The 19,167-nt window shown below is 40.0% G+C and overlaps 1 protein-coding gene across 4 annotated transcripts in view; it reads left to right on the forward strand.

The window, feature by feature from the left end:
• TTC29 (tetratricopeptide repeat domain 29) overlaps nucleotides 1-19,167 on the forward strand; it is a 157,661-nt gene that overhangs the window by 14,186 nt on the left and 124,308 nt on the right. For all 4 annotated transcript variants that reach the window (XM_072121677.1, XM_072121704.1, XM_072121686.1 and 1 more), the window contains exons 2-3: nucleotides 4,905-5,002; nucleotides 12,518-12,601. In XM_072121677.1, the coding sequence (XP_071977778.1) occupies nucleotides 4,905-5,002; nucleotides 12,518-12,601 (182 nt within the window). The remainder of the gene's footprint in view (nucleotides 1-4,904; nucleotides 5,003-12,517; nucleotides 12,602-19,167) is intronic.

A 19,167-nucleotide genomic window follows, 5' to 3' on the forward strand; every position in this document is an offset into this window, starting at 1 on the left:
TAGAGGGTAACACTATGACTGGCACTATATGGAGGGTAACACTATGACTGGCACTATATGCAGGGTAACACTATGACTGGCGCTATATGCAGGATAACACTATGGCTGGCGCTATATAGAGGGTAACACTATGACTGGCGCTATATAGAGGGTAACACTATGACTGGCAGTATATGGATGGTAACACTATGACTGGCGCTATATAGAGGGTAACACTATGACTGGCGCTATATGGATGGGTAACACTATGACTGGCGCTATATGGATGGTAACACTATGACTGGCGCTATATGGATGGGTAACACTATGACTGGCGCTATATGGATGGTAACACTATGACTGGCGCTATATGGATGGGTAACACTATGACTGGCGCTATATGGATGGTAACACTATGACTGGCGCTATATAGAGGGTAACACTATGACTGGCGCTATATAGAGGGTAACACTATGACTGGCGCTATATGGATGGGTAACACTATGACTGGCACTATATGGATGGGTAACACTATGACTGGCGCTATATGGATGGTAACACTATGACTGGCGCTATATGGATGGGTAACACTATGACTGGCGCTATATGGATGGTAACACTATGACTGGCGCTATATAGAGGGTAACACTATGACTGGCACTATATGGATGGGTAACACTATGACTGGCAATATATGGAGGGTAACACTATGACTGGCGCTATATAGAGGGTAACACTATGACTGGCGTTATATAGAGGGTAACACTATGACTGGCACTATATGGATGGGTAACACTATGACTGGCGCTATATGGATGGGTAACACTATGACTGGCGCTATATGGATGGTAACACTATGACTGGCGCTATATAGAGGGTAACACTATGACTGGCACTATATGGATGGGTAACACTATGACTGGCAATATATGGAGGGTAACACTATGACTGGCGCTATATAGAGGGTAACACTATGACTGGCGTTATATGGAAGGGTAACACTATGGCTGGGGCTATATGGAGGGTAACACTATGGCTGGGGCTATATGGAGGGTAACACTATGACTGGCGCTATATGGAGGGTAACACTATGACTGGCGTTATATAGAGGGTAACACTATGACTGGCGCTATATGGATGGGTAACACTATGACTGGCAATATATGGAGGGTAACACTATGACTGGCGCTATATAGAGGGTAACACTATGACTGGCGTTATATGGAGGGTAACACTATGGCTGGGGCTATATGGAGGGTAACACTATGACTGGCACTATATGCAGGATAACACTATGGCTGGCGCTATATAGAGGGTAACACTATGACTGGCGCTATATGCAGGATAACACTATGGCTGGCGCTATATAGAGGGTAACACTATGACTGGCGTTATATGGATGGGTAACACTATGACTGGTGCTATATGCAGGATAACACTATGGCTGGCGCTATATAGAGGGTAACACTATGACTGGCGCTATATGGATGGTAACACTATGACTGGCGCTATATGGAGGGTAACACTATGGCTGGCACTATATGCAGGATAACACTATGGCTGGCGCTATATAGAGGGTAACACTATGACTGGCGCTATATGGATGGGTAACACTATGACTGGCGCTATATGGATGGTAACACTATGACTGGCGCTATATAGAGGGTAACACTATGACTGGCGCTATATAGAGGGTAACACTATGACTGGCACTATATGGATGGGTAACACTCTGACTGGCACTATATGGAGGGTAACACTATGAATGGCGCTATATAGAGGGTAACACTATGACTGGCGCTATATAGAGGGTAACACTATGACTGGCGCTATATAGAGGGTAACACTATGACTGGCAATATATGCAGGATAACACTATGGCTGGCACTATATGGAGGGTAACACTATGAATGGCGCTATATAGAGGGTAACACTATGACTGGCACTATATGGAGGGTAACACTATGACTGGCACTATATGCAGGATAACACTATGGCTGGCACTATATGGAGGGTAACACTATGAATGGCGCTATATAGAGGGTAACACTATGACTGGCAGTATATGGATGGTAACACTATGACTGGCGCTATATAGAGGGTAACACTATGACTGGCGCTATATGCAGGATAACACTATGGCTGGCGCTATATAGAGGGTAACACTATGACTGGCGCTATATGGATGGGTAACACTATGACTGGCGCTATATGGATGGTAACACTATGACTGGCGCTATATAGAGGGTAACACTATGACTGGCGTTATATGGATGGGTAACACTATGACTGGCGCTATATGGAGGGTAACACTATGGCTGGCACTATATGCAGGATAACACTATGGCTGGCGCTATATAGAGGGTAACACTATGACTGGCGCTATATGGATGGGTAACACTATGACTGGCGCTATATGGATGGTAACACTATGACTGGCGCTATATAGAGGGTAACACTATGACTGGCGCTATATAGAGGGTAACACTATGACTGGCACTATATGGATGGGTAACACTCTGACTGGCACTATATGGAGGGTAACACTATGAATGGCGCTATATAGAGGGTAACACTATGACTGGCGCTATATAGAGGGTAACACTATGACTGGCGCTATATAGAGGGTAACACTATGACTGGCAATATATGCAGGATAACACTATGGCTGGCACTATATGGAGGGTAACACTATGAATGGCGCTATATAGAGGGTAACACTATGACTGGCGCTATATGCAGGATAACACTATGGCTGGCGCTATATAGAGGGTAACACTATGACTGGCAGTATATGGAGGGTAACACTATGACTGGCGCTATATAGAGGGTAACACTATGACTGGCGTTATATGGAGGGTAACACTATGGCTGGGGCTATATGGAGGGTAACACTATGACTGGCACTATATGCAGGATAACACTATGACTGGCACTATATGCAGGATAACACTATGGCTGGCGCTATATAGAGGGTAACACTATGACTGGCACTATATGGAGGGTAATACTATGACTGGCAATATATGGAGGGTAACACTATGACTGGCGCTATATAGAGGGTAACACTATGACTGGCGTTATATGGAGGGTAACACTATGGCTGGGGCTATATGGAGGGTAACACTATGACTGGCACTATATGCAGGATAACACTATGGCTGGCGCTATATAGAGGGTAACACTATGACTGGCGCTATATGCAGGATAACACTATGGCTGGCTCTATATAGAGGGTAACACTATGACTGGCGCTATATGCAGGATAACACTATGGCTGGCACTATATAGAGGGTAACACTATGACTGGCGTTATATGGATGGGTAACACTATGACTGGTGCTATATGCAGGATAACACTATGGCTGGCACTATATAGAGGGTAACACTATGACTGGCGTTATATGGATGGGTAACACTATGACTGGCGCTATATGGATGGTAACACTATGACTGGCGCTATATGGAGGGTAACACTATGACTGGCGCTATATAGAGGGTAACACTATGACTGGCGTTATATGGAGGGTAACACTATGACTGGCACTATATGCAGGATAACACTATGGCTGGCGCTATATAGAGGGTAACACTATGACTGGCGCTATATGCAGGATAACACTATGGCTGGCGCTATATAGAGGGTAACACTATGACTGGCGCTATATAGAGGGTAACACTATGACTGGCACTATATGGAGGGTAACACTATGAATGGCGCTATATAGAGGGTAACACTATGACTGGCGCTATATAGAGGGTAACACTATGAATGGCGCTATATAGAGGGTAACACTATGACTGGCGCTATATAGAGGGTAACACTATGACTGGCGCTATATAGAGGGTAACACTATGACTGGCAATATATGCAGGATAACACTATGGCTGGCACTATATGGAGGGTAACACTATGAATGGCGCTATATAGAGGGTAACACTATGACTGGCACTATATGGAGGGTAACACTATGACTGGCACTATATGCAGGATAACACTATGGCTGGCACTATATGGAGGGTAACACTATGAATGGCGCTATATAGAGGGTAACACTATGACTGGCGCTATATGGATGGGTAACACTATGACTGGCGCTATATGGAGGGTAACACTATGAATGGCGCTATATAGAGGGTAACACTATGACTGGCGCTATATGGATGGGTAACACTATGACTGGCGCTATATGGAGGGTAACACTATGAATGGCGCTATATAGAGGGTAACACTATGACTGGCGTTATATGGATGGTAACACTATGACTGGCGCTATATGGATGGGTAACACTATGACTGGCAGTATATAGAGGGTAACACTATGACTGGCGCTATATAGAGGGTAACACTATGACTGGCGTTATATGGATGGTAACACTATGACTGGCGCTATATGGATGGGTAACACTATGACTGGCAGTATATAGAGGGTAACACTATGGCTGGCGCTATATAGAGGGTAACACTATGACTGGCAGTATATGGATGGTACCACTATGACTGGCACTATATGGATGGGTAACACTATGACTGGCACTATATACATACACCTCGGTGTCCCTGTGCACAATGAGATATTGGATTGGGAACAGATAAACCTGAGGCACAATACATCATCCCACCCTGAGATTACTGGAAATGTGTTTATCTTATGTTTTATGTTTGGTGAATAAGCCCAGTGCTTTCCCTATATTAACCCATGAATACCCTTCCCCACAGCTCAAGGGATCACAGCCATTGGTCACGTGTTTGGATCCATGTCCAGCAAGTGTAACAGTATATTCTGTGGCTTTATTTCTTTGATCCGCTGAACATTTACTCCTTTCTGTAAATTCTTAGTATTAGCCCTATAGTAACATTCATGAGCAGTAATAGTGTATATATGTATAACTATAAATACTAACAATAATTTGTTCAATTGCAGAAAAAAATGAGTATATTACCAGCTATGCCAAGGCAAGGCCATCTAGGGTTACCCAACCTTGTTCTGCCAAAGTCTCCCAGGAAGATACAGCAGAATGGGTACAGTATATCTTCTTATTGAGCGTATAGTAGAGCGTGTGATAGATATATTATAGATATTGACTATTGTCATTATTTTTTATTCTTCTGTTTATTATAGGGAATCCGTCACCATGGTTTACCTACCCGAACTTACCGTTATGTTATGTAGTCTATACTGACACATGCCACCTTTGTTTTCATTGTCCAACCTATCCTTCTGCGCCAAAAGTTAACTTTACAAATGTGGCTGATATGTTTTGAGGGGCATGAGCAGAACATATAGGGGCTCCAGCTCCACATTTTGCTGGACCCAGGAGTGAAGGGGGAAGGATGAGAGAAGAGGCGCCGGACAGCAGGTGCCGTTGGTATTGCTGTGCAGCCAGGGACGTGAGGTGCTCTGCTAACACCCTTAAAGCACTTTGGCCTATTTTTCTTAATAAGTGAAGTTTTCAAACGGGAGTAGCAGCTGGGAAATAAAAACAAAAGTGTGTGGCATGTGTGGGCATAGCCCTACATGGCATAGCAATTATTTCAGTTTTCAGTTTATTTCAATTGTGGTGACTGATTTCACACTGGCCATGTGTGGGCTACAAGTTTGCGGCTAGATATACGTCTCCATAGATGGCTATGGCCAGAGCTGGTTCTAGAGAAATTGGGGCCCCAAAATAAAACTATTTTATGACCAGTCAAAGTCAGCAAGATGCTCCATTTAGTATGGTAAAACAAACTGTAATATGGGGGAATTTTATAGGAGATAAATAGATGATAGGGAGATAGATGGGCAGCACGGTGGCTCACTGGTTAGCACTACAGTCTTGCAGCGCTGGTCAACATCTGCAAAGAGTTTGTATGTTCTCTCTGTGTTTGCAGGGGTTTCCACACTCCAAAAACCTACTGGTAGGTTGAATAGATTGTGAGCCCCATTGGGGATAGGGACTGATCTGGCAAGCACAGTGCAGCTCTACGTAATCTGTGTGCGCAATATAAATAAAGGAATTATTAATTATAATTATTATGATAGACGATAAATAAGAAAGATGGTAGAGATTTCTAGATGCAGAACTATAAAGTAGATTATATATACAGTAGATGGATATGAGAGATAAATACAGTAGAAGAGAAATAGAAGATTGATTGAATGGTCAGATTATATGACATAGATAACTAGACAGATAGATATATAGACAGGAGATGGATGATAAGCATCTTCAACCGGAAATTCAACCAAGGGGTATTAACCCTTTTATTGCCATGCATTTATGTATATTTTGTTGCGTTATTGGCCAGAGCAATTTTTAGAATTTTGACGTTTACAAATAAAATCGAAATTACAGCAAAAGGAATTAAAGTAAGCCGCAGCAAACTACATATTTTCTGAAAGCAGACACACTTGCCCCATTTTCAAAACTGCATTTAAGAGTTTATAGACATAGGCGACTTCATGCAATTTTGATTCAAACTGAAACAATTTATAAAAAATACTTAAAATTTTACTTTGATGGCAAAAAATGTGCTCCAAACAGAAAATATTTACCTTCACATCTTCTAAATGTAATAGATGGACATGTGTTCAGTTCTCAAATGCCTCATATTGATATGTTCACATAATGAATCATCATAAGATCACTAAAACTGGAATAACTAAATATCTGCTTTTCAGATAGAAATTTTAAGAATGTCACAACCTGACCCAAAATATACCAATAAAACAGATTAAAAAGTAAAGGCAACCTTAAAACCTATATAATTTTGAAAGCAGACAACCAGGCGATGCATTTGGCAATTAACATTTGACCACCCTCATGTAACTTTGTGACAAACACAAATTATTAAACAAAAAGATTTATATGTACCCCAATACACAACATCAAGAATTTACACTCCCAAACATGCAAAAAAACTGTGACATATTTGGTTGCTATCCACAAATGTGTTTAAAAATATATCACACACAAAATAAAAAGCTACTATTCTGTCAAAATCTATTTTTTTCAGAAATCCCCATATAAACAAGAATAACTTTTAAATTCATACACACTGCCATCTTCATGCAACTTTGCAGCAAACGGCAATAAAATGCAAAAATTGCATGAAAATTCTAAATTTCCTCTAAAATATGTACAAATCCAGAAAACTTATTTAACCCCTTCACGCTCCGTGGCGGATATATCCGCCACGGAGCGCAGTGACTTAGCGCTCAGTGGCGGATATATCCGCCACGGCGCTTATGCCGGCTCGGCTCTGGATCAGAGCCGAACCGGCATCGGGAAACACGGGGTGCCGGCTGTAACTAATAGCCGGCACCCCAGTGTAACACCCGCGATCGGAGTTGTCTCCGATCGCGGGTGCTTAACCCGTTAAATGCCGCGATCAGCGCGACCGCGGCATCTAACCTGCATCTGGGGGGTCTTTCCTCCACGATCGGCCCCCCCGAACCGTTTTCGGGGGGCGCCGATCGTTGCTATAGTAACTCTGGGGTCCTATCTGGACCCCAGAGTTACTTGCAAGAATTGCCAGTAAGATGGCGTCTGTGACGTCATCTTACTGGCACAGTGCCAGCCTATGCAAGTGCATAGGCTGACACTGATAATACTCTGCAATACATCAGTATTGCAGAATATTATCATGAAGAAGCAATCAGAAGATTGCTTCTTCATGTCCCATGGTATAAAAGTGAAAAAGTAAAAAAAAAAATTTTCAACAATAGGTGATACCAACCCCAATATGGTAACAATGGAAAAAGCATCTCATCCCGCAAAAAAAATGCAGTCACATGACCCAAATAACGAAAAAGCGAAAATGTTATAGCCTTCAAAAGGGGCCAATGAGGAAACTAAAATCCTGGCAGCTGCAGCGCCCTCCTTCCCTTCTGCACCTCGCTGTGCGCCCATAAAACAAGTCACAGCCACATGTGGGGGGTCTTTGTACTCAGGAGAAATTGCAGAACAAATTGTATGGTGGGTTTTCTCTTTTTATATTTTGGAAATGTGTAAATTTTAGTGCTAAATGAACGTATAAGGGAACAATATGACCATTCTAAATTTCACCCCCATTTTGATTCAATTACTATGAAGATCTCAAGGGGTTAACAATCTTCGTAAAAGCTGTTTCTGATAGCTTGAGGGGTGCAGATTTGAAAATGGGTTGGTTATATAGGGGGTTTTGATGCTAAATATGTAAAATTTCATTCAAAACTGTATTTATCCCCAAAATAGTCAATTCTGAAAATCCGGATAAGCGATATTCTATTTGTAAGCCGCGTGACATCAAAATAAATTATCCAGACATTTCAGAAATTATGAAAATGTAAAGTAGACAAATGGGAATTGATATTCAGCAACTTATTTAGGTGGTAAATCTATCTGCCTGAAAACGCAATGATTTAGAATTTCGAAAATGGCAAATTTTTCAAAAAATTTATCATATTTTCTTTTTTTTGTAAATAAACGCAAAACTTATCTGCCAAAATTTACCACTAAAATGAAGTACAACATGTGGGGAAAAAACAATCTCAGAATCGTTTTGATAAGTAACAGTGTTCAAAAGTTATAACCATATAAAGCGACGCAAGTCCGAATCCAAAAAATCGGGCTGAGCCTTAAGCTACAAAATGGCTGCGTCCTTAAGGGGTTAAAGAAAACATACTTTCTTAAAACAGCAAGATGTGAGGAGATCGTACATACCCCACATTTGTATGTTCATCAAAATGTACAGCAAAGGGAATGTTAAATTCACAGGGGACACCAAACTATTTTTGCAGAAAATTGTACTGAGCGTCACACAGATCTATCATTGTATGCTCCCTTACACAATGGTGACCCAAACAAATAACTATATATCCATATACCAAGCTAATGAGATAGCAAAAGTCACTTTTAGATGTGCGCCATTGTATTAGCCGCACAATAACAGAACCCTCTGTGAATCATAAGAATGAGAACGTCATAACATAGGTGTAAATAATGGAGGATGGTGTGAAATAAAAACTTTATTCCAGTTTTTATTCAAACTTTATTACATGTAACACCAAAAACAAGTGTGTGTTTTTCGTGTTACATATACAGTCATGGCCATAAGTTTTGAGAATGATACAAATGTTAATTTTTACAAAGTCAGGTTTTATAATGGTAATTTGCATATACTCCAGAATGTTATAAAAAGTGATCAGCTTAATGGCAATTAATTGCAAAGTGAATATTTGCCTAGAAAATGAACTTTTTCTCCCAAAACACATTTCAACTTCATTTCAGGCCTGCCTAAAAAGGAGCAGCTAACATCATTTCAGTGATTGCTCCAGTAACACAGGTGTAGGTGTTGATGAGGACAGGGCTGGAGATCAATCTGTCATGTGATTAAGTAAGAATCACACCACTGGACACTTTAAAAGGAGGCTAGTGTTTGGCATCATTGTTTCTCTTCTGTTAACCATGGTTATCTCTAAAGAGACACGTGCAGTCATCATTTCACTGCACAAAACTGGCCTAACAGGGAAGAGTATCGCAGCTAGAAAGATTGCACCGCAGTAAACAATCTATCGCATCATCAAGGAATTCAAGGAGAGAGGTTCCATTGTTGCCTAAAAGGCTCCAGGGCGCCCAAGAAGGACCAGCAAGTGCCAGGACCGTCACTTAAAATTGTTTCAACTTTGGGATGTGGCCCCCAGCAGTGCAGAGCTTGCTCAGGAATGGCAGCAGGCAGGTGTGAGTGCATCTGCATGCACTGTGAGACGGAGACTCTTGGAGCAAGGCCTGGTGTCAAGGAGGGCAGCAAAGAAGCCACTTCTCTCCAGAAAACACATCAGGGACAGACTGATATTCTGGAAAAGGTACAGGGAGTGGACTGCTGAGGACTGGGGTAAAGTCATTTTCTATGATGAATCCCCTTTCCGATTGTTTGGAACATCTGGAAAACTGCTTGTTGGGAGAAGACAAGGTGAGTGATACCACCAGTCTTGTCTCATGCCAACTGTAAAGCATCCTGCAACCATTCATGTGTGGGGCGGCTTCTCAGCCAAGGGAATCGGCTCTCTCACAGTCTTGCCTAAAAACACATCCATGAATAAAGAATGGTACCACAATGTCCTCCAAGAGCAACTTCTCCCAACCGTCCAAGAGCAGTTTGGTGATCAACAATGCCTTTTCCAGCATGATGGAGCCCCTTGCCATAAAGCAAAGGTCATAACTAAATGGCTCAGGGAACAAAACATAGAGATTTTGGGTCCATGGCCTGGAAACTCCCCAGATCTTAATCCCATTGAGAACTTGTGGTCAGTCATCAAGAGACGGGTGGACAAACAAAAACCAACAAATTGTGACAAAATGTAAGCATTGATTTTGCAGGAATGGACGGCTATCAGTCAGGATTTGGTCCAGAAGTTGAATGAGAGCTGCCAGGGAGAATTGCAGAGGTCCTGAAGAAGAAGGGTCAACACTGCAAATATTGACTTGCTGTAACTCTGCTGTAACATAATATGATTGCACTTGTATTTCTTTATGTGATAGGAACATCTGACAAACACACATAAAAACCAGAGGGGAACAGATCATGTGAAAATATAATATTTCTCAAAACTTTTGGCCATGACTGTAGCTTTATGGACATGTTCTGGGCTGCAGTGTTAATATTTAGAGGCATTAGGCGAAGAGGATTGAATGGATCACGAAATTAAAGGCAATAAGAGAGAAAGTGTATTCTTAGTGCTGGATAGGAGAGGGTTAGTAACCTGAATTTTAGTTAATATTATTCCTTATCAAAACATATAAAGTGAATATTTCCAGTATCTGTGAGGTGTAGCAGCTCCTGTGTCCAGCAAATTCTCCCTGTAGCCTAAAAATCTGGAGTGGGGTACACTTCAGAGAGCTGTATCTCTGGCTCTGTGAAACCTCACTTCTTTTTTCCTATTAAAGAAGAGAGTCTCCTATTTTATGTGGAGCATGTGTTTCTAAGTGTCAGGAAAACGGAGATATTAACTGTTAAAATGCCGTCGGGAGTGATTTATATAAAATTCGCACCTGAAATTCTCCCTTTAAACCTTAATATCAACATTAAAATAAATTCCTAAGAAGCTTTCTCCTCCTCTTCTTATCTGTCTGCTTGGTATAGACTTCATAGCTGCTTCAGATACATTGTTTACTGCAGAGGAAGAGCGGAGAGCTAATAAATCTATAACAAATTTACTGTATTCACCATTTATTCATGAAATTAAAAAATGGCTTTGAAAGTTGATCTTTATATATATATTTATTAATTTATGTATATTTTATGTTCCAAAATGTTATCATTTTTCATTTTATTGATGGGTAGACCATAGCGTAGGGCAGGACTCCTCAGCTAGTTTTCCTAAAGGTTTACTTAGCTGTTTTTACTGTCAGGATAAGCTCCACACTGCCCATTTAATTGCAACCTCACACACAGAAAAAAAAATCACAATGAATACAGCACCTGGCACCTCAGGCCTTTAACCAGTGGCTTCAGGAAATAAATTAGTATTGGCTGTGCAAAAAAATTTTGACTTTTGAGCTACTAAAAATCTTATTTCATTTGTTATCCATGGCACCCTTCTTTCAAAAATCAACTTTTAGAATTATGCTAATGAGCTAGAAGGCCTCTGGGGAGAGCGTTACCACAGCACCTCCATGCTGCAGCTTGTGAGATTAAAGTAGGTTGAGGGAGGGGGAAGTGCTGAGGGAGCAGGCGGGAGAGTTAGGTCATGGATAACGAATACTATAAGATTACCACAGTCATGGAGCCTGGATTTATGAGTAAGTGGTCCCTGGTTTATTTTGCTTGATTTTGATGGTAGGTTCAATTAAGACCACATTGCAAAGATTTCGCTTAATGGGAAACTGACTTTGATAAATCTAAGGAGCAGAAAAGAAGCAAAAAATAACTGGCAAACTTTTCCTGCCTAATGATAAATTACATTGGTCAGAAAAAGTGCGCCAGTATGTTTTTAGCTGTTCCATAGATTTATCGTAAGGGGATCTCCATTTCTTTTAAAGCTGCAATTTTTTGCACAATTTTTGACTTTTTTCATGCAATTCAATAGTAAAACAAGTGGCAAAGACAAATAAGCTGTAAATCATAATTCCTAGTATTATATAACTATTTAATTATGTTTTATGTAATAACAAATGGAGCTTTATTCAAGTCAGTCAGATATGGATTGGGTAAGTAGGGGTTAATCATATACTTCTATTACTTCTTCATGTACAGACAGAATCCAGGAAGATCTACCAAGTAATTACATGAAATATTAGAAAGTGCTTTCACACCCTGGTCTCTAGTATTTGAGGAAATTGAGTAATTTCAATCTCTCTTTATACAAGTCATTATTAGAGGGGTTATTGTCCGAAATCTCTGCAATGTTTTACCTTTGTATTGAAGCTCCTGAATACAATTTTGTTTCAGAAATACAAATAAGTATATTATTTACAGACTATGTCGGAGACATTTTGTTAATCTTTGCTTCTTCATATTGTGGGACATTATGCATTTTCCATGACTCTTTTCCCTGCCTTTATTTTAATTCAGGATTCACTTGATCAGGGACAGAGATGTCAAAGATCATCCACGGCACAAGAATATCAAAGAGCTGTCGAAAGAGGAAACTGCGATGTAAGTTTGCTCTGGATTTGATGTGTATTTTGTTGAAGTCAGAGTGAAGGAGATAGAGACGTATCAGATAAGTCTGAATCTGCTCGCTGTTTACTCTAGCTTTGTCCTACCGAGCCGGCAACTCACAATCCCAGCAAACCGAGAAACGTGAAAATTAATTGTATTCTACTCGTCACTTCATAGCAATTCAGATTTTATTTTTACATTTTATTAATAATAATAATAATATTAAGAGCAAATGTGAATATAATAATAGTAGCAATAACTTTTCTAATAATAACAATAGTTATAGTAACACTAGTAATGTTAATAATAAAAAGGGCAAACAATATTATTACATATTATTACAATAGTAACCATAACAACAAGATTATAAAATTTTTACTGTTATTGAATTGTGTAAATCTAACTTTAAGGGAGTAAACATTAATACCTATTAATGTACAAATATATATTAATAACATATATTCTATTATACATAGAAGTGGTAAAAGTTAACCCTGTTATGGAGGTAGTGGAGTTTACATATTCATAGTGTAAGTCGTAACACTTAACCCTGTAATGGAGTTGGTGGAATATACATGTCCATGGTGAGTACATGAAAAAATGTAATTCTGTAATGGAGGTACTGGAGTATACATGTTCATAGTGTAAATCGTAAGACTTAACCCTGTAATAGAGCTGGTGGAGTATACCTGTGCATGGTGTAAGTGATAACATGTATCCCTGTAATGCAGGAGGAAGAGTATACATGTTCATGGTGTAAGTGATACAATTTTAACCCTTTAATGGTAGAGGTAGAGTGTACATGTTCATTGTGTAAGTGATTACATTTAACCCTGTAATGGAGGTGCTGGAGTATACATGTTGTAGTGTAAGTCGTAACACTTAACCCTGTAATAGAGCTGGTGGAGTATAATGTAGTAGGAAGAGTATGCATGTTGGCGGTGTAAGTGATTAAAATTTTAACCTTTTAATGGTAGAAGTAAAGTGTACATGTTCATTGTTTAGTGATAATATTTAACCCTGTAATGAAGGAGGTGGAATTTACATGTTCATGGTGTAAATAATAAAATTTAACTCTGTAATGGAGCTGGTGGATTATACATGTTCATAATGTAAGCCGTGACACTTAACCCTGTAATGGAGCTGGTGGAGTGTACGTGTTCATGGTGTAAGTTATTAAATCTAACCCTATAATGGAGGAGGTGGAGTATACATGTTCATGGTGTAAGTGATAAAAGTTAACCCTGTAATAGAGGTGGTGGAGTACACACATGTTTATGGTATTAGTGTAGTATTGCTGAGTGATCAAGTCTTTTTGTTCTTTTCTATGTTGAAAGTTTAACACAAGTATGCAATCTGTAATATTATTTTTAGAGGATATTTTTTAAATATTGTCAGCATTCTCTATCTTTAGTTTTTAATATTAATACAACTTGTTTTTCTTCTCCTCGCGGCAGGTGTTGTGTTTTGTTATAGTCGGATCTTTCAGTTCAAGTTTTTTTTTTTACAATTTTTATACAATATCCTGTTGCTATTAACCATACACTGCACCCCTTGTGTGAGACGTTGGGTCTCTGCATTTCATCATATACTTACCACAGCCGCAGAGATTTAATAATTCTTCTTAAAAAGGTTAAAAAAGTTCTAATGAAGTCCTGCACATTATGTACAACTTCACTTTCTAAACTCTGTAAAAGAAACTTTCATATTTAATGGGAAATCATGAATTATTCCATTTATTATCCTCATCCTCCTTTCAAAGACATGATCTGGATAAAAGGCGGGGTGAATAATTTAGAAAAAAAATGAAATGCATTTTTAATGTGAAGGTGCAAACTACAGATTCTCATGACTATTAGCGAGTGCAGAGGAAACAGAATTTTACTTGCAAAACCTCATCAAACCTTAAATTACATGACATACTTCTGTAATAAAATACAGAAGAAAGAAAAGTTTTTTGCACAAGTTGTTTTTATTAATCCGGTAAAGTTGGAAAGTTTGGTGTTTTTACAATACAGCAGTTTATGAAATTTCAATGATACTATACGTGCATTTTTTTCACTTCAGTAATAATCACTGTCTGTCTTATTTCTAGTATATAATATTTAAACCCTTTATCCCAGAGGTGCCATTAAAGATCGGTGTTGCCGTATGCTGGACAAGTTTCATCTTCAATATGCGAGAAACAAAGCAGCCACAAAGCTTTGTGATTAAGCAAAATCCAGCATTTACATAACAATATTATACATGAAACTTGCACAAAGTATACAATTTGTTTCACTTTTTCACTATTAACTAATAGCCACCTTTATAAGTCTAGGGGCATTGTCCTAAATGTGTCCCTGGCAGAGTTGATCTGGACACTTACTCATAGATCCAGGCAATGTGACTGGTAATCTTAGTGTATTTGTTATCCATGACCTCCTTGAGCTTTTATAATTATGCTGATGGACTAGAAGGACTCTGGTAGGTGTTTTCTGAGCTCTTAGTGCTGTAGCTTCACAGGTTGTTACAATGAGCAGAGCATGTCTCCCGTCACCCTTGACTTCCTCCTGCTGATAAATTACACAGGCAGAGGGAGCCGGGAGAGAGCAGGGGGTTGGGTCAAATTCTTATCAATGTGACTGCCTGTGAGTATGCAGTATTGATAGACTCTGGTAACACCCCCCAGAGCCCTTCAGGTTAATTAGCCTAATTTTAAAAGCTGTTTTTATAAGTAAAGAAGCCATGGACATGCTCATGGACAATTAGCGATCACATGATTCTCCATCGATGGCCATTTATGGCTGTCTGGCTGATGAGGTAAAAGACAGGAGGCTTCACTTCACATATCAAGAAAGCAGACCAGAACTTTTAATAGATGTAGTTTGGAAAATTACTTAATAGTCTGCCCATTATACTTACATACACATTACAAAAATATATGGTTAAATAGCCAACTCCGTTAAAGGAAATAAACCATTGCAAAAAAACAAAAATAAAAATAGAAATACTCACCTCTGCTCCTCTTCATCTTGATCCCAGTGGTGTTCTTCGCTAGTCTTGACACGCCAGGATCATCTAGAAAAGAAACTAATAATCAGCAGCGCAAAGCGCAGGGACAAGTTGTCCAGCACTGCGGGCTGCTAACTATGCACGCCCCCACAACTCCCTCTCACATGGAGGTGACGACACATGAGAGGCTTGGATTCATTGCTCTGGCGTGACGTCACCTTCTAGGAGCATGGGAGAGGGAGGTGCGGGGGCAGGCATAATTAGCAGCCCGGAGCTTCGGACATCATGTCCCCGCACTCCGTGCTCTAATTGTAAGTTTCTTTTCTAGGTGATCTCAGCATGTCAAGAATAGTGACGGATAGCGCCGGGATCAAGATGAAGAGGAGCAGAGGTGAGTATTAATATTTTTTTTTTGTACCAGTACTGAATCAGACTCTATAAGGAGACCCCCAATGACCAAGGTATGGCAGGTTATACACTAATGTTCTAGAGGAATAAAAGAGGAACAGCACAATACAGATTCTTTATAAGAAAATATGCTCTAGAATTGCTATCACATAAAGAACACAATAATTTATTATAATAGACTGGAGAGGTAGAATTTACAGCGCTGCTAGTAAAATTAAAATCTGTACAACATACTCCAGTTTTCCACCAAATATTAAGTTGCCATTTATGTGGTAAGTAGTGACCATTGGATACTTGCTATATGATGCCTTTGTGCCAGAGGTCCTTCTGCATTGCATTTATGATAGTAATGATAAATATACTGTGCTATGGGGTGAGCTCTAGTCTTCTATACTCTGCGCTGAACTACCATTAAACCATACAGATAAACGATTATGCTTAGAGACCAAGGAACTACAATATGAGAAAATATTGAATCAATTTTGGGTTAAATCTATGATTTTATTGGTTTGCTCTTGCTATTAAATAAACTCTGATTGCTGATCCTTATGTATAGTGTATGATTTCTTCTGTAGCTGCAGTTTGATGTGTTTTCCAGTAGATGCCCCCAGAGACCATTCAACCTTTCTGTTTCTGAGCCTTCTATGAAACTTGATGAGGATATTGGTAATAGATTTCTTCTGATTGATCTTAGATGGTTGTGTCAATAATCAACCCCAAACTTTATAGCAATTCCACAATAATAGGTCATATTTACTGCAAAAAGGTTCATTTGCACATTCCAGGCTTAAGTTATTTTTACACAGCCGTATTCAGTTGGAAATCCGGACTTTGGATATGGACTAAACATGGTGTGGGGAGCAGGTTCTACAGGGGATGTGAGTCTTTACATGGTAGGGATGGGGAGGGAGGGGGTTTAGGGCCCACCAGCGAGATTGTTTATGGAAGTCCACCTATTGCTACATGGACATATTAACTGTATATTCATTCTTAGGGCACATTTACAGAATGTATTTTCATTGTGTTTTGAAAGGCACAGCAAATGCATCAAGTAAAATGCATCCCAAAACACAATTAGGTTTAATTATAGTAAAAGCAATGCAAACACATAATGTGAACACATCTTAAGACCATGTCATAAGATACGATTGAATTGTGTTTTAAAATGCATTTTAAATGTATCTGGAGAATCTCCTTCCAGAACGCAGATTTGTTTAGACCTAAATGCTTGTGTCCAGTAAGTAGTAATGTGTTTTGCTTCTTACGCAACTCAAGCACTTAAGTCTAAACACTTCTTTGATTCGAAAGCAGATTCTCCTGAAGCACATAAAATGTAATTCTTCTAATCTTGTGAACATGGTTGAAAGGTCCAGCATTAGGTAGGACCTTAAAAGCAAAAGCTCTGCCATCTCCTATTGAGACCCCTCACCCCCCCCCCCCTCATATAATGGCCCGCTTTCATTTCTCACTCATATTGTGGCCCCCTTTCATCTTCCCCTCATATTGTGGCCCCCTCTCATCTTCCCCTCATATTGTGGCCCCCTCTCATCTTCCCCTCATATTGTGGCCCCTCTCATTTCCCCCTCATATTGTGACCTCTCATCTCCCCCTCATATTGTGACCTCTCATCTCCTCCTCATATTGTGGCCTCTTATCCCCCCTCATATTATGGCCCCCTCTCAACCTCCCCTAATATTATGACTACTCATATCCCCCTCATATTGTGTCCCTTTCATCTCCCCCTTATATTGTGACCTTTCATTTCCCCCTCATATTGTGACCTCTCATGTCCCCCTCATATTGTGCCCTCTCATGTCCCCCTCATATTGTGACCTCTCATCTCCCCCTCATATTGTGACCTCTCATCTCCCCCTCATATTGTGGCACCTCTCATCTCCCCCTCATATTGTGGCCCCTCTCATCTCCACCTCATATTGTGGCCCCTCTCATCTCCACCTCATATTGTGGCCCCTCACATCTACCCCTCATTTTGTGATCTCTCATCTCTACCTCATATTCTGGCCTCTCATGTCCTCCACACATTGTGGCCCCATTCATCTCCTCATATTGTAGCCTCCCATCTCCCCCTCATAATGTTGCCCCTCTCATCTCCTCCTTATATTGTGGTCCCTCTCATCTCCCTCTCATATTGTGGGCCCATTCATGTCTTCCTCATACTGTGGCCCCTCATCTCCTCCTCATATTGTGGCCTCTCATCTCCTTCTCATATTGTGTCAACTCTCATCTCTCCCTTATATTAAGGCATCCTTTCAAACCATTTCACCATACTGTGAGCCCCTTCTCATATGCCCAATATTTTGGTCCCCTCTCATACATCCCATATTTTGTCCCCCTCTCATATTCCCACATATTGTGGGCCCCCTCTCATATCCCCCCATTTTGTAGGCCCCCTCTCATATCTCCCACCCATATTGTGGCCCCCCTCTCAGGCCCCCCATATTGTGGCCCCCTTTACAGGCTTGGAATAGGCTGCATTGAGCTGATGAATCATTGTACTTCTTTTATAGGTGAATACTTCCTTTGAGGATATTTGCAAAAGAAAGATTATCTAGCAGTCTGATTAAAACTTGATTAATTTGGTCCAATTTAAGAACGCAGTTACAAACAACAGAGCAAACAAAATAGCAAAAGCTCAGATTTTAATTTAGAAACCTGTATCTGAAATCCTGAACATGTGAACCCAACCTCACTGCCAGGGGCGCGTTGTCCCCCCTGGCCGATCACCGCCATGGCTAGTAGGTAGGGGCTTCAATTTGCCGGATTGGTTTCACCTCGGCAATTAAATAATGGATGTAGTTTCACTGTAGCCATATATGTTTTCCCTACTGATATAATGTATGTATGCTTATAGTCTAAAATAAGTCTACTGGTTGGCCAAAAGTACTTGTTTTGGAGTTTTCTATTTTATAATTTGGGTAAATATATTTTTCCTTTTGCTGTTTTCCTGACAGTGTGTCCAATAATGTAGAGTAAATTAAGAGATCTCTTAGCTTATATCCTTATTGGATATAATGATCTCAGTGTGAGAATTATCTGTGCAGCTTCACATCTTCAAGGACCACAAAAGTTTTCATTTAAGTCACTTTGTTAAAATTAGCCACTTGAAGAACATTATAAAATATACATGTAAAAGTTTC

Source organism: Engystomops pustulosus, chromosome 1 (genome assembly GCF_040894005.1).
Source record: "Engystomops pustulosus chromosome 1, aEngPut4.maternal, whole genome shotgun sequence".
Lineage (NCBI taxonomy): Eukaryota > Metazoa > Chordata > Amphibia > Anura > Leptodactylidae > Engystomops > Engystomops pustulosus.